Here is a 22,048-nt window from a genome sequence, read left to right as displayed (position 1 = left end):
TACAGATAACAAGTAATAACCAGGCTCGAAAGTCCGCTTTAACGATGAGCAAACAAGGGCCACTAAAAACTTTATAAGTGGAATTGATGTCATGGAGGCACCCTGTCGACCTGTCACGACTGCTGTGTCTTCTTTGACCTTTGATGTGACAAAATTGTGGGGGAAACCCAGAAATTTTGATGGGATCGGAAAGCGAAAGGAAGAGAACATCGTTTAAACCATTTACCAAACTGAGCAGTTTTGTCGGAATTTGTTTGCTGATGCAATGTCAGACCCTACCCGCAAGTGTAAGATGCCTTCCCATAAAATTTAGGCTTCCTCATCGAAATACAAACTTGATTATTCTGAAACTCTTCAAGGTAGACTCAAGATCTGCAAATATGTAGAAAAAAATTTACGTTCAGATAACAACGAAAGGCTGTATGATAGTTAGGCAGAAAACTAGACTGACAAATGGACAGACGAAAAGGAAACAAAACACATACCGGGTATACAAATATAGTTTGAAATAACACTTGCAGACAACATAGCTTTAAACATTTCAAAGCGACAAAAATTTGAATCAGAATTTTCCTCACTATCTCCGATGCAAATATTTTAATACCCAATAACCAATACTCTCAACATAATAGAAAAAAATTCCTAAGAGATTTTCTCTGCCTAACTTCTCTTGTCTTGATATCCGATAACTATTTACTGAAATGTTGTCCTTTTTTACAGAAGAAATTTACGGAAAAATTACTGAGTAGATAAAGCTGAATATACAAGCAATGCGTTGATCTTGTCCATTTACATGTAATTAAATCGAAGGATATATAAAGTTCATATGCGTACCACACCTAACATTTTAAAATTATTAAATTGGGAAGGGAAAACTTAAGCTACGGGGTTAAAACTTTTGTTTATAGTTGTAAAAATACATTATGAAGCCGTGTTAGTTTAAATTAAGTTACACATTTCATATGACAAAGATAACGGTATGAGGTTTGGAACGCTTGATAGAAATATTTAACTCCGGGCACCATGTTTGAAATTTAATATAGATTACACATTAAGAACAAAACATGAATACAGGAATATTCCAGTGAAATTTGGGGCATCGTCGAGTCATTGGTCTCCTCAATATGCTGCGTTAATGACATTTAAAAGTCTCAAGTAGGAGTAATTACAGTGTGTAATGTTTGTTAAAACCACACAAATTGCTTTTTGGAGACCATGTAATTAGACTGAAATACCAGATATGCAACTGTGATTAAAACAGAATAATCGAACTCATTATAAAACGAGGATAATGGAATGTGCTATGAATACCATATGATTAAGATCATGATATTTTTATATAAGTGTTCAGTCCTTGTTTTGCTTGCTGTACCATTTGTGAAGTCAAACCATAATAAATTCCGTGGCGGTCTGTTATCCTGGAAAGCCATTAATGAAACACAGGTAAGTTTCGTTTTAATTGTACACAGTTAAATGGTTGCTTTTATACTGAGTGGTCTTCACGAGCATGAAATTTTTTGAATTGTAAAAAAAAACTTGCTTAAAACAGATGACTTCTTATTTAATGGAAAGAATGTTCCTTAACTCACAGATAACAATACATCACCGTCTGTCGTTTGTGTATAATGACAGTTGTCCGAATAGGAACTCGAGTGCCAGCATTGGTTGTTTCCCAGGAGGTGGCTGTAATGATAGTACAACAATGATAGGGGTGTGTAAAGAGTCTAATTCCATTGAAAACTGGGCGGATAGTGAAGGCGACACCAATTTTACAATCACAAACTCAACATCAACAAATCTTTATTCCATTGGGTATGATTAGGTTTATTTATGATTACATATATAAACCAGGTTCTTTTTCGGTATTACAACATGAACAATGCTTACGGTTTGACCAACAAAGCATTTACACATAATTGATGTTTATATTACAATTATATTATGATTATTGTATTATGTTAATTACATCCAAAAAGGCATTATAAAAAGTATATCACCCCAACACCCCGCCAACTATCTCTTGAAAAGAGTTGCTGCAAAGGCTTTGTTATTTATAGCAATCTCCCTTATCTGTTCACATCTTTGTGAGCTACATGTACTATAATATTGTTTTTATTCGAAAAAAGGTAATTATATCAATTATGTCAGGGTTTGAATAACATGAAATTCATTGTAATATCAATGTCCTAACTTTTGAAAACTTAACAGTTTGTAATTTCCTGTTGTACTTCCTCATTTTGAGTTGTTGGAAGATCAAGACTTCAAAGTAAAACCAACCTCAACTCATTGTTATTTTTTCAGCACGCCAGAGTTTCTTTTTTGTCACTGCATATGACATTTTGCTGTCGACAAATATTTCTCTTCGGATCCAGAGAAATCATGCTCAAGAATTCAATCAAATATTTTATTTAAAGCGATGTTGTTCAGAATGAATTGAGATTTCTCAGTCATAGAAAAATAATTTAGATCGTTAGACAATAAGATCAAGAGGGCTTATAGAACCGAATGGGACTGAAAATCAACCAACTTGGTAAACCTCTCTCGTCTTCAGAAATTCATACAATCATATAAAACTATCATTTAAACGGCTGTATTAAATTGATTTTTTTAATCAAAAATTATATTCAAAAAATGCCGTTACTTCATTAATTGGGATTTGGGGTTAGGATGGCAACAATTATCGAGATAAGTTAATTCAACTTTGTCCTGACAAGTACAGTCGTAAACATGTTTTACCTGGTTGAAACTATTTTTCCAAAGGATGTTAAGATAAATCGTGATTTTCCGTTTGAGCTCACCTGAGCTGAAAGCTCAAACAAGGTTTTCTGATTATATTTTGTCTGTAGTCCGATGCCAAATAGCATCCTCGGGTGAAGGGGATTCAAGTTAGTTCAAATGAAGGGCCCATCCTCCTTCAAGAGGGGATAATTTAAAAAAAAGTTAAAATTTGGTGGCGTGTTTGAAAAATCTTCTTCTTAAGAACCACTGGGTGGTAAAAGTTGAAACTAATGTGGAAGCATTCTCAGGTAGAGAAGATTCAAATTTGTTCAAATCACGATCCTTGGGATAGGGTGGGGTCACAATGGACGAACAAAGTTTAACATAGGAATGTATACGAAAAATCTTTAAAAATCTTCTCAAGAACAACAAAGCCATGCTTAGTCATATTTATATGAAAGTATCCTTCGGTAGTGTAGATTCAAGTTTGTTCAAATCATGACCCCCAGGGGTAAGGTGAGGCCAAGATATAAGTTCAAACGTATAGAGGAAAAATCCACAGAAGGCCAAAGACAAGCATCCTAAGTAAATGTAGATTCAAGTTAATTCAAATCATAACCCTACCACCCCTTTCCACCCCCTTCCACCTTTTAGGAGTAGGTCGGGACCACATGTATTTTAAGCTTTCTAAAAATGCATTGATTTCTGCTCTTTTCCTAGCCACACTGCTCAGGTGAGCGATGTGGTCCATATGCCTCTTGTTTTTCTTACCGATCTTCGGGAATATGTTCAAAGATTGCTTGTTACATGTACATGCATTCTGGAAGAAAAATAATATATGGAGATAATAAACTGCACTCAAGCTCAAATATGTATTGAAATAAATTAATACACATTTGGAGCAGAGTTAAGACGGATCTTTAAAAACGTCACAGGTGGAACTTTAATTATAAGCCCGTATGTTTCCAGTAGATTTGATTACTTTAATTAACGGTAGATGACATCCGAGGATTCTTTGAATTAGGTTTAGGAACAATTCATTGTACATACATTTTGTAACAGGTATTTCCACGTGTTGTTTATACCATTGTTATTTTGTCATATATTTGCCATTGATCTTATTTTTGGTGAAATCCAATTTTCTGTACGTTTCAAGAAATTATTTTAATGGCTAGTTTTTGACATTTTCGCAGATATTCGGGTTTTGCTTGGATTTTATTAGCATATTCTGCAAACTCATGGAGCTTACGAATGACAGTAGACGTCTCCACAAGAACCGACAACGGAAGAATCAACCAGTCTCCTGTTTCAGCAATGGCCTCATCAATCATTGTTGGTAATTCGTGCAATGGCGAGCAAATAATAATACCAGGTTTGAATTTACTTCACTTCCACCATTTTTACTTTTAACGGTTCTGCCTCACTTAAGTCAAAATCAAAATACATACGACTCGTACTTTTTATTAGTTTTTATAAAACGTAAAAATCATGGATAATGCGATCATCTTCTTTATAACTCCCTCCCCCACCCGCCCGCTTTTGCGAAAGCGAGGGGACATTGAATCTCATTCGTCTCACAGTCTGTCTGTCTGACACAAAAAAATAACATTGGTCATAACTTTTGAAGGAGAAGAAATAGAGTTTTCATGTTTTACATGTGCATTACCTGTGAGAAGATCTTTTCAAATGTATTTTTATTTCAGACCGCGTAACTTTGACCTTGAGGTTTGATTTACTTTTCTAAAAAAAAATAACATTAATTGAATTTTTTCGAAACTTTAAAAAAGGAAAAGATAAGGTTTTTAAATTACGTATGTATGTTACCTGTGACAATGCCTTCCTAAATTTACTACCCTGTGAACTTGATCTTAAAGTTAACTTCAAAGGGTTTTCATATTTGATATGTGCACATATTTGATATGTGCATTACCTGTAACAAGATGTTTCTGGGGATGCTATGATTTTTTACCTATTGACCTTGATTTTCATATTTAGTTAATTTTCAAAAATGTTACCGTTGGTGATATTTGATAGGGCATTCATATTTGACACAATATGCCATAAATACTAGTGGTAAAATCCCATCCACTAAGACTCCGAAAGCGTGGGACCACACTTCTTTGAATTTTTTTGTTCATTTTTAAAGAAAATACACGTGTCTTTATGATTTTTTATTCGAAAGAAAACTTTTTGTTAGATTTAAAATACATATGTTCTACATCTTTGGAAATATTCGGATAAATTTGCTATTCACTTCACTTTAAATAAAGCACCTATATACTGAGAAGACTCCTTTTATCAAACGAAAGACCATTTCTTTTCAAGAACAGATAATACGAATAATCTAAGAGAAAACCATTGAAAAGAATCTTCCTCTCCAGAACCGCTTGGTCAGAATACTAGTAAATAACTATTTAAGATATGTAAAAGCGTAACGTAAAATTAAAGAAGTCACAATTAGGGATCAAAAGTAAAAATTGTAATAGAATTGTAGATTTAAGTATTAAACATCAAAAGTGATTTGCATGTACCTGTTTATTTTATGAAGAAATGCCATTTTTACATTCAAAGTGGCGGATTACGACGGAGACAACGTTCGGTGTCGTCTCCCCGCAACAACAGAAGAGTGTGGAGATATTTGTAACAAAACAAGCATTCTTGCCGGGATTTTTGAAGTAAGTTTTTTTTCTTAAATATCATCACAGAGAACATTTATACTGCAAGCTTACAGATACATGGTTAACTATTATTAAAAACAAATATCACTCTCTGACTTATATGAGCATAAATGTCTGTTTAGTGCTTTTCATTAGGTCATATCTACTACAGTAGCTAGATCTATTCTTATTTACTTTAAAATTAACATGTTCTCCCAATTTATTTTCTTAAACTTGTCAGAGTTAGATTTTCACATTTCAGTTCTCTTACTTGTAGACACTGTGTGAATTATATATAGTTGACTGGGCATCAGATGGAATTTATGCCATGGCGATACAAATAGAAGATTTTCAAAACTCTACTTCAACTACTCCCCTGAGTAGCATTCCTTTACAATTCATTATAACAGTAACTTCTGATGGTGCCTGTTATTATTCACCAAATTTTATCTCCCCTACACCTACAGAGGGAACTGTCATACAAGTTCACAATGGCTCATTACAGTTTAAAGCAAGAGCTAGGATATCTTTTTCACCTGAAAGGTATAAAATAAATACGTATTTTCTTGGAAATTTAATAATGTAAATTGCTTCATTTCCTTAGTTAGAAACAAATTCCAGAACCCAAGAAGCCTTTTCACTGTTTTTTTGTTTTTGTTTTTGTTTTTTTTTTTTTTTTTTAAGTTTAGCATCTTAATATTCCACTGTAATCATTTGTTTTTATTGAATTTATTTGCTATTATTCAATTTTTCTGATTCGAATTTTGGAAGTGAATATGATTTGACAGAACACAATGTGTGGGTGTAATATGACTTTATTCTTTTACAGTATATCTAGATTTCATATTTTGTCACCACTTGATTTTACAATATCTGCCATCTCCTATCCCGTGCTGTACGAATATGAGACAACTATTTCAAAGACTGATATACTAGCTGAGGAAATAGGAATACATGTCGTGTGTTTTTCAGCAGAATCAAACTATAGGTAAACTAATTTATTTCTTTACAAAATATATAATTTGTGTTGGAAAACCATACATATATATAGAGTTACGATAGAATTTTTTAATTATATAAATTGAATTTTTTTTAAATTTGTTACAAATATAATATTACTTCTGAACACAGTGTAATAAAATATTTCAAAAATTATATTTACACTTGCAGACGCTCCACTGGATCCCGATGTATAACGGTGAATATTACAGGTAGATCATAATATATTGACTTATATGTTCGTGTATGGGTAGGCATATCGTATAAAACAAAATCCTATTTTAATAGTCTTTCGAAAGTGTGAAAAATTGATAAAATTTAAAGCATTTAACGTATAATCTTAAATCACCTCTATTGTAAAGAAAATTGAGAATAAATTATGATAATTATTTTTCCATGGACTTGCAATTATTCCATATGGTTTCCCTGCAACCAGGAGATTGTATCCTAATATTTAAAGTCTTAAATTATTAAGTATAATTTTAGTTTCTACACATATAGTTCAATTAAAAAAAATTTAAAAAGAGGTTCGGTATGCTTATTTTGGCACCTCAGAACATTTAATATTACTTTTTTGCCTTTACTTTTGTGTATTAATTAAGAATTACACCTTTGACGTATTCGAAATTCCTTCAATGTTATTTTATCCAAATACTCTATAGGACACATATATTTTAAGTCTATTTAAAAAAAAATTCAAAATTTTGATTACCGGTAAGACAAAGTTTCAAATTACTTAACATAATCAATTATTTGACCTTTCTGCACTCATAAAATATGATTTTTCTTGCACTGAAAATTTAACAAGCAAGAAATATTTTTTTTTAAGTCTTAAACTTTTGATTGATCAAAGTTATTTTATATATTCAGAAGAGAAAAACAAAAAAGGGTATGTGATGTAAATTTTTAGATATTACTAATAATGTGTTAATTTTATATTAAAGCTGACATGAATTCTCAAAAACGCAACGTTTTCATCTATGTACGACTTGTTTCATACCAACTATACCCGTATTCCGCCATATTTCTTTCAGATACATTGTCTCATTGTAACGATATATACCCGAATGCGCTCGTTACACTTGAATGATTTTTCGGTTTGGGTATCGACTTGTGCACATCTCCGATGGTAAAGCATATGAGAACACATGAGGTGATCAAGACATTTCAAAACTACAAAAAACAACATAATAATCATATTTCTGAATAATTATTGATTTGAATCAAAAGAAAAAAATGCAAGTTTGGAAGAGAAATTTAGATGCACGAGTACGTATTTTTACAGTGCGCCAATTTATGCAGAATATAAACTTGAAATAAATAGCAGTAAAATCTGCAAACACATTTTGAAATTATATCATTTAAATGGAACAAAACAACCAACGTCTTTGATTTGCAGCTCCTATGCAATTGATGTATATCGAGAAAACGCCTCGAACGCTGTAAACGTACCCATACCCATACCCATATTTCTTTCAGATACATTGTCTCATTGTAACGATATATACCCGAATGCGCTCGTTACACTTGAATGATTTTTCGGTTTGGGTATCGACTTGTGCACATCTCCGATGGTAAAGCATATGAGAACACATGAGGTGATCAAGACATTTCAAAACTACAAAAAACAACATAATAATCATATTTATGAAATAATTATTGATTTGAATCAAAAGAAAAAAATGCAAGTTTGGAAGAGAAATTTAGATGCACGAGTACGTATTTTTACAGTGCGCCAATTTATGCAGAATATAAACTTGAAATAAATAGCAGTAAAATCTGCAAACACATTTTGAAATTATATCATTTAAATGGAACAAAACAACCAACGTCTTTGATTTGCAGCTCCTATGCAATTGATGTATATCGAGAAAACGCCTCGAACGCTGTAAACGTACCCATACCTGGTAATAAGGTTACTGCATCGGTTCGAAGATGTGCACAAGTCAAGTGATATACACCCTGAATTCCATTTATTGAAATATGCATCAAAAAAAAAGAATTAGAACATAACCTACTTATTCAGCCAATCAAATGCTACCATTTCTCGCGAAGAATGGATTCCTCATGGTGAAGAATTCTTCTATTTCTGAAAAATTCAACGGTGTCTGATTGGTTCACTTGACAGTTATTTGGGTGTGTCTTCATTGGTTTTTGTTCAGCACACAAAAAGAAACTATTCAACACCCACGTGCTGTTTACAATGATATTTAAACTTTCTAGTCCTTGCTACACTTTTTTCCACTGCAATCTTTTGTCTCCTTTTTGAATATTATTTTTTTTTCACATTTTGGTACATACAGAAAATACAACCATCGTCATGTATATCCGAGACGAACCTTGTCTTTGAAGACAGATTTAATCACAATTTATCAATTTTTAATTTAATTGATATTAGACAGCGATACCCACTCCTGCTGACTAGGGCCTTGTCATCTTAAGGACCCTCTCTACACCAGTGCAAAATTTTTGTTAGACATTGAGAAAAATATATTGTATAAAGGAGTTAATAAAGTGCTTATTTATCTAATTTTCACTTTATGGTGCGAGGCATTTACCCCCAGGAAAAATGTTCAAAGACAACACAGTATCGGTGAATTTTTCAAAAATATAGATTTTACAATTCTTGTTACATGGGTATTCATTAGTCCAGTAACTTTAATATCTTCAGGTGCATACCATTTTCCTAGTAAATCAAAATATTTCATATAATCCCGTGCTGACCTGAATGGTTGGGAGTCCATTCTAAAACCGCGTGTGTTCGATATTGATTGCGTGCTCGATATGTACAACAAGCGGTCAAGTTGAGCCTTTTATATGACACAGCCGTGGGAGGAGTTTATTTTTAATCCATTCATTTGATTGGCTGAGGTTCTGTTCTAAGTCAGTAAGATCATACGAAGAGAAATCTTCGACATGAAGAATGGGCTCCGCTTCGCTCCGCCCATTCTTCATGACGAAGATTTCTCTTCATATGATCTTACTATTACATAAACTCCGTAAAAGCTCAATAGTAAACACACTGTCATTACTCCGTACAGACTAGCACGTCGATACACTTAGTCCGTGCTGATCAGTTTTGGTCAGGGAAAATATCACAAGTGGAAAGAGAAGTTATTTGGTATTTGCGCGGCTGAAAGGGAGGGGGGGTATTATAACTGCTGTTCATAAGCTATAATTGTGAATTGTCTATCTACATGTAGTTCTAATATAGATTCTATACAAAGTCATGTATATAGTCTGCAGTTGGTTTGCGTCGCAAAATTCATTTGTCAATTATAACTTATTATTTTAGTACAAATCTCAAATCTAAACCAAGTAATTTGATGTACGGTAATTATCTATTTCAAATCTTAAAAGCAATTAACCAGAATACTATTTTTTATGTGTACATGTATACGTTCTTTAACACACAAACACACGGAGAAAGGTCAGCCCCTGTTCAGATTGACATTTAGGCATTTGATTTTTTTTTAGGCGGGGGGGAGGGGGGCATACAAAAATAATTGACATGACCGTTATTTAAATATTCTTGGAAGACAGACATCTCTATCGAATTCGTTTTTGAGATTTTTTAAAAATGTGTCACTCCGACAACAAAGTATGTGCATTTTGAGGAATGTAACTGTTTTATAATTATGTTGATATAGAGAGTCTTTCGAGATTTCAGTATCCCTGCCTGATAGTCTAGCTATTTTTTGTATAAAAATAATTTCTGTAGGAGTATTTGGGAGATAAGATAGGGTAGGGATACTTGATACTGGTTGAATACGGATAATTTTTATTTACTCTTGTATATTGAACAAACTCTCTCTCTCTCTCTCTCTCTCTCTCTCTCTCTCTCTCTCTCTCTCTCTCTCTCTCTCTCTCTCTCTCTCTCTCTCTCTCTCTCTGTAACCATCCGTTAGGGCAATAATAGGTATAAGATCCTTCGAATTTTGTGCTGTACCATTTATTTAGCCTTAGGACAGATCAAGGATTTTTTTCAGGCGGGATGTCGAAACTTCATAAATTCAATAATAACTCTAATTTGGACAAGAAGTTAACCCAAACGCCCAAATTGAAAGAGAAACTAGAGGTTTTGTGAGCAATGAGCTCACTAAATGATACCCTGCCTTCCCATTTGGTTATAATGGCAAAGTCCATATTTTGCTGTTGTCGCTAAACCCAAAATACGTGTCGGATCAAGAAGTAAAATAGGAGGTGCACAATGGTAATATGTAATAAACCTAAGGAATCTGTGAAAGTTTTTACCTTTGTATTCGTCTCTACAAGTGATAAACTCGCTTGATTAAAATTATTTGTTATATTGCTGAAAATTCACTTCTAGCGACTCTATTACCTGTAGAGACAACTATAAATGGTTGGCTACAGAATGTGTCTAGAATTAGGGAGTGAAAGGTAGTTGATTGACCAATGCTTGAAAGTGGAGAAATTCTCTCCAAAAACGCGCAAAAAATAATTATTGCGCCGTAAATTGCACATTTTTTGCTTTACAGGATCTGTAGCGTTATTTTCAAAGACAAATATATAAAACCATAACGCTACAGATCTGCAGCTACCCGGCAGTGTGCATAAAATTATAAATCACTTTAAATAAAATTATATTCGGTCTAATAATAATATTTGATAATACCGGTAATTAATCATGAATAAATCCAATCTGTTTCAGACTTTTTTATCAAATTATTTTTATGAGAATGTAAATATGCATGATTTATCCCCCCCCCCTCCTATCACAGGAAAATATCTTCAAAAGGTGAATGATTCGTAATATGCATGCTTTATTATAAATTTAATGAAGTTATACCATGTAATCATAAATTTTATTTACAACATTTACAGACAAGAGTAATGTTTATTTTTGAAAAAATTACTTGCATTTTTTCAATCAACCCCACTGAGCTTTCAACCTTTGATATTTTCCATGACCAAAATAAAATGATCGGCATGGGCCACGTGTGTGCCAGCATCTTTTACTTTTGAGTTAGCACTGGATTACATGACTTCTGAGATACATTTTTCAATAAAAGTAACATGGGATAATTCTTTCGACATGTGCACATCCCTGTAACGATAGCAGTATATTCAGGTAAATGTTTTATCACTGCGTTTGAAGCGTTTTCTCGACCTGCATGGGTTTTTCCTGTACGTGAATGTATTCCGTGTTAGTGTATTTTCTATATTGCAGCAAATGCATTCAAAACTAATTTAATTCTCGGTATAGTTCTATTTTTTGTTGAATTCTTTCTTTTCAAACATGTATTGGGTCAGTTTATGGACTTCTAAAAACTATGTTATCGGAGATGTGTACATGTCCACAGCCAAGCTAGAAAATCACTCAAGTGATACAATTCTGCAAGGCTATATATAGCCGGTACAGGTGGCCAAAAATCTTTGATTAATTATGGCGGAATCGAACAAATATGTCGGACAAGGGCGTACAGGAATGTAGTAAGTCGTACGAAGATGAAAACTGATGCCTTTTTAAGAGTTCATGTCAGCTTTAAAGTTGGGTCGATTTTACCTGGGCTTTCAGAATATATCAACTATATTTGTCATGATATGAAAGAATTCATTAGAAATCATTAAATAGATATTTCAGAACCAGCATAAAACTTTCACTGGGAAAAACAGCTCTGTGTCCAATCAATCAAGGAAAAATAGGAATCTACCGGTAAATTTAACAGTACTGTTTAATTTTCAAAAAAAATCTTCTAAAAAACACTTCGTCCACAAAAAATAGTTCCTTGCTTAATCCGATTTTGATGGGGAAAAAATCACGGGTTTTGCATTAGATAAAGTTTGATTTGCATTGTAGAATCCAGATTTAATGTTATAGAACTTTAAAATACTACAGAATTTTAGAAATAGAGGTCCTGACCAAAATCTGCATAAAAGCACAGGATCGAACCTCCTTAACATGAAGTCTGTTTGTATAATGGAAACAAACACATGTACTTATATTTGTTAAAATATCACGCCAAAAAATACGTGCTGCAGATGTCGCGGAAGCAATGCATACCCATTGTATAACTTGATTTACGTAATCGAGTCCGTCAAATAATTAAAATGACACATAGCATAATTTATGAAGCCTAGAAAGAGGGTTTTAAAATATTAAATGAATATAATTCCTTAAAAAGGGGGACATATCGCCACATAAAGTGTCTGGTGTTACCTGATGTCTATGAACTGTTAATTGTTCATTCAATACGAAATATTCTTCAATTGGCATATTTCACTTGATGTCTGTGATTCAGAACATTTGATATCCTTTCTTTAATTGAAAGTTGCGATTATATAGAATAAGTTTTACAGATATTGATGAATGTGCCGATAGTCCTTGTCAGAACAATGGAACATGTGCGGACCTCATCAATGGTTATGAGTGTAGCTGTGCTCCTGGATTGAATGGAACCAATTGCGAGGAGGGTAAATCAAAGAAAATGATAGGAAATGACGATGAATAGCTAAAATAAAATTCAGTTATGCTTAACATAGAGCATCTATTACAGATATTGATGAATGTGCTGAAAATCCATGTCAGAACAATGGGACATGCCTTGATCTCATCAATGATTACCAATGTAACTGTGTTGCAGGATTCAATGACACGAATTGTACAAGCAGTAAGTGTAAAAGGATAGAAGATTCATGATTTTCAAGGGAAAGATTGACTTTTTCTGGAAGATATTTTAGAGATCTTTCATGTTCTATATTAATCCTTGATTCACTTTATTCGTGTGGCAGAATCTTTTGTCACTTCAGTACCTCGCACTCTTCAAAGTGATAATGTTTTTCTACTTTAAATCCTGAGAGGTTTTCTCCTTAGATTAAAAAAACTGAGGTTCCAGTTTCTGAAATTCTCCTGTGTCATCCAGACTCTCTCCGAACATTTCCCTGTTCATTCTTCCCGACAGCTAATTCCACCCCTTGATATAACCCCTTACGATTCTACTCTCACTCAGTTATTACTCAAGATTTTTTCTTGACAGTCGTACAATCAATTTCTTCTCTACTTGCAAACCAAACACCTTCTTTTTCAATGTCTTCTGAAAGTTTTTGAGAACTCTTTACCAGTAGTGAAATAAATTACCAATCCAATTTCAAACCATCAGGTGAAAGTTTAAGAAATCCTTTACCAGTAAATAATTCAATGACTGATTCGATTCAATTGCAAACCATTGAATGGTCTCTATCTCTAAGTCATATCTTATGCATGTAACGAGTAAAGTCAAGTTCTTTTTTTTACGGTTCTTTTATTTTAATTAAATTTTCAAATTGGCAATGAGCTACAAACAAACAAAAATATATACACACATTACCAATAGAACACACAAACAAAACATAAAATAATTAATCAGCATATCAAGTTAAATTCAAGCGAACACATACCACCAAAATATGGCGATGCCACACCCGGTCACTCATACATGAAATTTTTACACTACGTGTGTGGTCTCTACATTGAAATAAACAATATACCGGTATTTATTATATTAACGATAAAAAGATATAATATTCAGAGTAATTCAAGTTAAATAAAACACAAGATTAACACCATTCTTACCGTAACACGCATCACTCTCAAACTCGAACACGTTCCATTCAACACAGGGGCGTCAGCACAGTGAATATATATAAATAACTTGACGAACCAGTTTAAATCTTAGAGATTTACTCAAACAAAATAATAATTTTATAAATTCAAATCACTGCACTGAAAATTAATTAAAAATAGAAAACAACTAGTTTAATATTCAAATAGAATTTTTATAAAGTTTTTAATAATATAATCTCTAAATAAAATTAAATACCTGGCGCAAGGACAGAAACTCTATAAATAGACTGTCGGTATGGTGCGCGTTTCGCGTTCTTTTAATATGCGCAAAATCAACCGTTACATGCATTTTATTTGTAACAGATATAGATGAATGTGCAGAAAATCCTTGTCAAAACAATGGAACGTGTGTCGACCTCATCAATGATTACAACTGCAGTTGTGGGGCAGGATTTAATGGAACAGACTGTGAGGAGAGTAAGTAAATTAATGATATTAAGACAAATGAAACTATGGATCACATTTTAGATATCACAATTGTGCAGTTTGTTCATTTAATAAGAAACATTTTTAAGTTGATTTATTTCACTTGGGAATGTCCATGCTTAAGAACATTTGATATCCTTTGTATAAGTGAAAGTTGAGATTACATGAAAGACGTTTTTACAGATATTGATGAATGTGCTGATAGTCCTTGTCAGAACAATGGAACATGTGCGGACCGCATCAATGCTTATGAGTGTAGCTGTGCTCCTGGATTTAATGGAACCAATTGCGAGGAAGGTAAGCCAATGAAAATGATATGAATTGACGGTGAATTAGACTAGTTTAAAATCAGTTATGCTTAACATAGAGCATTTGTTACAGATATTAATGAATGTGCTGAAAATCCATGTCAGAACAATGGAACATGCCTTGATCTTATCAATGATTACCAATGTAACTGTGTTGCAGGATTCAATGACACGAATTGTACAAACAGTGAGTATATAAAACGAACCATGCTTTTTTCCTGGAAATGTTGACTTTATCTGGAAGATATATATTAACTTTAAGATATCTTTTAAAGGTCATTCAAGATATATTTTAATCCTTATCTGACAATTACTCAAGTCTGACGTCCCACATCAGTCTATGTATTCCATCACAGACAAAGATATTTTGAAAGTATTCTACCCCTTGACGTACCTTGACTTAACCCCTGTTAAACTTCACCACTTTCTGACGTCCCCTGAATTATCCCTCTATTCCTTAATATCTCCTGACAATATTCTTTACAAAACTGCTCTCACTTAGTCATTACTTGAGATTTTATTTTTCTTTATCAACATCATAACCTGATACCAAATCTGATGTTTTGATGGTCCGTGTTTGCATTGCTCCTATTTTGTATTCTTTTACGGGCTTTTGATCTTCAATACTGTTCGTTATCTCCATAAGCTCCATAGGAGAAATCTTTTTCAGTTGTATAATCAATTTCTTCCAGGCTTTTATACTACACACATTCATTTCAAAAGTCTAGTGAACATTTTAGAAACCTTTTACCAGTCATGCCAGTGGTGAAATAAATTAATTGCAAACCATCAAGTGAAAGTTTGAGAAATCATTTACCAGTAGTGAATTAAATGACTGATTCGATTCAATATTGCAAACCATTGATTATTCTTTATCTCTAAATCATATCATATCAATTTTATTTGTAATAGATATAGATGAATGTGCAGAAAATCCGTGTCAAAACAATGGAACATGTGTGGACCTCATCAATGATTACAACTGCAGTTGTGAGGCAGGATTTAATGGACCAAACTGCGAGAAGAGTAAGTAAATTTAAAAAATTCAGACAAATGAACCTATTGATGACATTTTAGAAACCACAACACACACTGTCAATATTTCGTTTAATAAAAAAACTTTTTGATAATATAATAAAGTGATATTTTTGTTGTTCGAACGTATCAGCAACAGAACATGTAATATCCTTTCTTTAAGAGAGAGGGATATTCAATAGAACAAATTATTACAGATACTGATGAATGTGCTGAAAATCCATGTCAGAACAATGGGACATGCCTTGATCTCATCAATGATTACCAGTGTAACTGTGCTGCGGGATTCGATGACACTAATTGTACAAATAGTAAGATTATTAAAATAAAGAGTTATATTTTACTCAAAAATGCAAAAAAAAAATCTTTTCATATTTCCCTATAAATTATAATATTGTGCAAAGAAATTTATCTTGCCAATACTCAGATTAGGGATTCACGGGAAAATTCTTATACTTTAACTGTGTAGATGTGGATGAGTGCACTTCATTGCCTTGTCAGAACAATGGAACCTGTGTTGACTTGATCAATGAGTACGAATGTCAGTGTGATGTCGAGTTTAATGGTACAGATTGCTCTACAAGTAGGTGGAGTGGCATGGTTTTTTACTTTTAAAAATTTTAAGAATTCAAATTAAAATTGATATATTTTTCTATTCTTATCAGTCGAATGAAATGTATTTGAGTATTATCATCATCACTTGCACCTCAGATTTGTTTTTGAATGACACCTTTAAAATATGTTTCTCTTTTGGGGATTTTTGTGACCATTTTACGTATTTTGTTTGAAGAATCGAATTTAATGAAATATACGCTTGTCTTGAATCTCGACGTAACAACAACAGAAAATCTGAGCATAGAAGAGGATTATATCAAAGTAAAGAATAAAGTTCAAGTAGCGGTAAGTATTTATATCTCTTTTGAATTAAATATCAACTTTACATGATCATTTATAACAAACATTCATCTGATTTTACTTTTTAGTTAACTGATGTTTACAGTAAACGAATCGTTGGATCAAAAGTCGTAATAAAAAGCTTCAGGTATGTTTATAAAGTAGCATGTTATTACTTTTTAAATACAGATGTATATATGAAAGAAAAGGTAATATTTACCCCAAGGGTTTAATTATTTATTATTACTTTGAAAGTCTGCGGCATATTTCCTCGAATATCCTCGAATATCAATTTCTCCATCCCTCCATTTTATATCAAAAATATTTATTTTCTTTTTTTTTGGCTTGCAGGTTTTTTACTGATTTCAAAAAGTATATTAGAAACAAAATTATTTTCTCAAAGTTGTGATATTAACATTTCAGTATTCAAACTTGTTAAAATACAGTACGTCAAAAACAAATTAATTGAAGGAATGTATCGAAAAATCTTAAGAAAAAGAGTGATTTTTTTTTTTAATTCATATAAATGAAATGGATAATTTTTACTTCCTCTTCAAGTATCCAAATGGATAACTTTGGATAAAAGTTAAAAGGCCCTTAGTTATTGGGTCGTCTTGTATGTAAATAAATTGTTTATTTCATCAAAGATTAATGATATGCATGTGAAGTGAAACAGTCAATGCTATGCGTAAAATGACAATGGAAATATTATCAAAATAATCAAATTATGTTGACCAATACGAGATCTTTCAGATAACATGTTACATTTTTGTGCATAAGAATAAAAGTAGATTAAGGATGTTTAAACTGATATAAATTGTTTTTAAATATGTCCTTCATCTGCATGTTTTTAAATTAACACAATTCTGTTAAGAGGGATTTTTTTATCACTACAAAGATTTATATCGCTGACATATGTTCAAATTGAGTAGCTAAATAATTGTATTGACATTAAAGTGGCATGGACACAGTTTCAGTTAAAATTTCAAAATTTGTTTTTCCATTTTTACAAACATTTCACTAGAGTCTCTCTAATGATCATAAAAAATTGAACATCAGTTGTCGAAATACAAGACAGATTTAGAGCTCCAAATCTTTTTTATGTAAACAAGGTCTGTGCCATTGTTTTGTTTACACAGGTTCATATACTAATATATGTTCGTTCAAAGTAGATAATTTCAATAAAAAAGTTAATTTTAAATACGATTCAACAGTTCTTATTGATTTATTGAATTTCATTTTGTTATAAATATGATATTTTTATATGTAAATAAAAGCATGGCACAAGCCTTGTTTACATTATGAAGAACTTTAAGTTCTGTATCTCGTTTGTTAATCAACAAATGATGTTCAAATTTTTGCTAATCATTAGGTGGTGCCTTACGAGGGGCGATCAGAATATAATGCAAGTAATGTTATTCCATAGATGTTCTTCGTAGATGACCAAAACCAATGTCACGGTCGGGTAGATATTATCGTTTTACAAATAGCGTGACAGTTTGCTTGATAGGGCGTGCTAAAATTTTGTATGCTGATTATCATTTTACTCATTGATTGGATGTTTGATTTCAATGGAATGGATTATAATTTGCATATGAAACTCAGAATACAACAATATCCTGATAATACGGGACAATCACATTGAATGATCGTTCACCAATGCGGCATTTGTACTCACCAGCAACACGTGGTCTGTCTAAGAACGCTTTCTGTCCTTCAAAAAAGCGTGTATTATATTTGTTGTGATTTGACCGCATGGGGTTTTATATAGCATTGTATAGGCCTACGTGCATGTATAAGAAAACTCAAAGAATGGAATTAGTAAGCAAGACTACTCTGCTACTGTTATACTAATATAGCTATCATTATAGGTTGTAAAACTTGCTTTGTCCGTCCACATGTAATTGTTGTTAACTGTATACTCGTAAACATGTCATTCAAAACGATTGGTCAGCATTGTCAGTGGCATTGTTGGGTTCCCTGTTTCATTTGCAAAGTATCATTAATTCCATTGAAATCAATCGTCTAATCGAGGAGTAAAATGATAATTGGCATACAAAATTTTAGCGCCCTATCAACCAAACTGTCACGCTGTTTGTAAAACGATAATACATTCATTACCTGTGTCTGTCTAAAATTTCTTATCGTTTTATTCACTATTTCAAAAGTTACATACAAAAGAAGAAGGGATAGTACACACTGACCATTTACACCAAGTGATATGAAATCTGCAGTTAAGGCTGAAATAAGAACCTATATAAAAGTGAGAGGCATTCTTGATATACCTGCAAAAATAATTTTGAATGAAATTTGTCAGATTTATGGAGATTCTGCAGTTTCGTTAAGCACAGTTTGTCGTTGGTTGAAAAAGTTTAAGAATGGCGTTGACGTCGTTAAAGATTCTTCGAGAACAGGGCGACCAAAGACAGTTGTTACTGATGGAAAAGTGGCTGTCGTTAAGAAAATGGCAGAGGAAGTTGGTAGATATACTCTAAAATATATTGCTAGTGTTGTTGGTATCTCATCAGCAAAGGTACATGAAATTTTGACCAAGCACTTCCACCTATGAAGGTATGTGCACGATGGATACCGAATCTCTTGACACCAGAACAAAAGACAACGCGTTTGAAATTTGCTTTAGAAATGTCAAAAATCTATAAAAACTGTGACAGGAGAAAATTTTCTGACTTGCTAACAGGTGATGAAACTTGGATTTACTTTTTTTGAGCCGCAAAGAAAAAATAACAAGATGATGTGGGTAAGGAAGAATAGCGAGCGTCTTGTCATTGCAAAAAGGTGTCGGAGTGCTAAAAAGATATTATAAGCTATTTTCTTTAATTCTAGTGGTCCAGTTGTGCAAATTTCAACTGCACAAGGTAGAGGTATCTCGGGACAATTTTACAAAAATAATGTACTGAAAAAAATAAAGTATATGAAAAGAAAAGACCAAAGACAGATTTGAAGAACATAATATAAAGCTCATTCATGACAATGCTCCGGCTCATAAGAGTAAAACAGTTCAATGTTTTTTGAAGTATGAAAAGGTTGTTCAGCTCCCACATCCCCCGTATTCTCCCGACGTAAGTCCTTGTGACTTTTTCTTATTTCCTAGACTGAAACAAATGTTGTCTGGACGTCGCTATACTTCGGGCAGTGCAGTTGGTAGTGCTGTTTATCAGTGCTTAAACAGTATTCCAAGGGAAGACTACCTCGGGGCTTTCAAATCATGGGTATGCAGATTGCAAAAGTGTGTGAATGTAAAAGGGGTTACTTTGAAGGATTAGACTAGATTACATTTTGATATATATTGTTTTCATTATTTTATAGATATACTTGCAAAATTTTCTGATCGTCCCTCGTAGTTAGGAATTGTAAACATTAAAATGTTTTGTTTTACTTTTTTTAAATCAGTTGAAACTGTGTCAATGCCCCTTTAAAACAGCTATGATTCTTTATCTTTACATTCCTAATATTTAATATGAAACATAATTTGTTTATTTAAAAGGAAAGGAAGCTTAATTGTTGACTTTGACCTCGTCATACCAGACAGTCCAACATCAAAAGTACTCGTCGTTGACACCGTGTACAAGCTTGTGAATGGTATGGTATTTGTCAACTTCTCGGGAGAAATAGTCAACGTTACCACTGCTTCAATACAACACTCAACATACGGCAAGAGTAATAAATTTTATAGTGTTTTCAATCTATATTTTTTTCCAATGGGAAATATTTATGCTGTTTTTCCTTAATAAAAAGTTATTTACTTGAGTCACCTATTAATCAAATTTATCTAATACATGAGCACAACTGCATAAAATTAGCCGTGATTATATTTACAGTAAATATGTTCCTGTTTCTTTGTAGTTATTATAGCCAACTCATCTGATGGATGTGCTGTTGTAAACTCACAAGGAGCATGTGATGTAGGATATAGTTGTCAAGAATTTATCAATCACACAGTGGCTTGCATGTAAGCATATACAAACGGTTTTTATATTTCTCTTTACTTCTCCATCAATTGTGCAAAGTTTACTAATAAGTTAATCTCATTATGATAAATTTTAAACAAGCCTTATGTATTCCGAAGAAAAACAGAACTGGACGTAGACCCCCCCCCCCCGCATTTCAGAATAAACTTAACATATCATTCATCAATCTTTTTTAATTTGCGTTTCAGTCCCATTATTAGTAAGTATAAATGTTTTCTTTGTTGTGATTTATGCAGTAATGATGCTGTGATAAATGCAATAGTTATACAAGTATTTTATCTTAAGTATTCTATAAAGGAAAAAAGACAAGTATTACAAAGAATTACAAAGTATGCAATTCAACTTTTAATCACTTTATTTTGTTCTTTTTAACTTGTGATTATTTTATTTGATCATGTTTTTAATTTCTAAACATGAGTGAAAGGGAGTGTGAATGTTTATTTATGTGTTATTTGTTAACTACTGTTTGTTTATTTCTGAAATTCCATGCATGTAATTATATGTTGAATAATAAGTTATTGTTTAATTATTTCTTTTATTTGTACATGCATAATACTTATAACGTTAACCATGATTTAAGTTAACAGGAAATTAACAATTTATTTTCTTATTTCAGATTGTTCATAGCAGAGAAGAATAAGTGATAAATTCCCTATCTTATTAATATAAATACATGAATATTTAATATGCAGAATCTTCACATTCATTTTGCGCTATTTCATCTCAAAAATCCATTTGATAAAAAAATGATATTTTGTTTACTTCAATCCTTCACTTGCATTTTTTATTTTCACAGGATTTGAAATAGTGCCAGTGCAAGAAGATAATTGTTGGGCGAGTGTCGATTGCTTATTGAACTCTTATTATTCCATAAATGTTTACAAGTTCATGCAATATATATCCTGATTCCTGATAATTTATAAAATTTTATTTTTTATAGCAAAAATCGTTCTTGTTATTTTTCATAATAGTTTTTGCTACAACGAGTGCCTTTTGTGGAAGCCTGGTGGAAGGATGATTGCTTCGCGATTGAAAAGTAATTTGTGCGATTTGTGTTCCAAGCGCTTCGTTAAATTTAATACGTAAACATGAAACAAAAAAAATGAATTTTCTTTCATTATGCACTTAAATGAGACTTTAAAATCCGAGGCCCCGTGTCAAACTGGACGTTGAAAAGATGAAGAACCCTTTCTGTTCGATAGCCCTGGACGCCGAGTAAAGGTAAAAATTTGAAGACTATCATAGGTGTATTGTGACGTCTTAGAGGATATAAAACAACAATCAGTCATTCAATCACTATTCACAGGGTTTTGGATAATAAATACTTGCATATTTATATCGATAAGAAAAAAATGTACTTTCGGTACAAAGTAAAGTCGCGGAGATGAGGTTTAAAAA

General features: G+C 32.5%; 1 protein-coding gene across 1 annotated transcript; it reads left to right on the top strand.

The window, feature by feature from the left end:
* Window positions 1-1,190: 1,190 nt before the first annotated feature.
* LOC134236414 (fibropellin-1-like) lies at window positions 1,191-21,706 on the top strand. The gene is made up of 19 exons (XM_062718582.1): window positions 1,191-1,443; window positions 1,592-1,812; window positions 3,912-4,090; window positions 5,290-5,393; window positions 5,653-5,918; window positions 6,205-6,363; window positions 6,546-6,586; window positions 12,696-12,809; window positions 12,893-13,006; window positions 14,302-14,415; window positions 14,608-14,721; window positions 14,806-14,919; window positions 15,645-15,758; window positions 15,965-16,078; window positions 16,558-16,655; window positions 16,751-16,809; window positions 20,167-20,339; window positions 20,526-20,631; window positions 20,839-21,706. The coding sequence occupies exons 1-19, from the start codon at window positions 1,297-1,299 to the stop codon at window positions 21,020-21,022; spliced, it is 2,535 nt and encodes an 844-aa protein (XP_062574566.1). The 5' UTR covers window positions 1,191-1,296; the 3' UTR covers window positions 21,023-21,706.
* Window positions 21,707-22,048: the final 342 nt, after the last annotated feature.

This window comes from Saccostrea cucullata, unplaced genomic scaffold (genome assembly GCF_032062105.1).
Source record: "Saccostrea cucullata isolate Sc308-1 unplaced genomic scaffold, CSIRO_AGI_Scuc_v1 ctg3412, whole genome shotgun sequence".
NCBI lineage: Eukaryota > Metazoa > Mollusca > Bivalvia > Ostreida > Ostreidae > Saccostrea > Saccostrea cuccullata.
This window is presented reverse-complemented; position numbering and strand designations above follow the sequence as displayed.

Coding starts and splice junctions, on each gene's coding strand:
- LOC134236414 (XM_062718582.1), top strand. CDS start 1,297: ATGTGCTATGAATACCATATGATTAAGATCATGATATTTTTATATAAG. Junction 5,919..6,204: donor ATATCTTTTTCACCTGAAAG/GTATAAAATAAA, acceptor ATTCTTTTACAG/TATATCTAGATTTCATATTT. Junction 6,364..6,545: donor TCAGCAGAATCAAACTATAG/GTAAACTAATTT, acceptor TTACACTTGCAG/ACGCTCCACTGGATCCCGAT.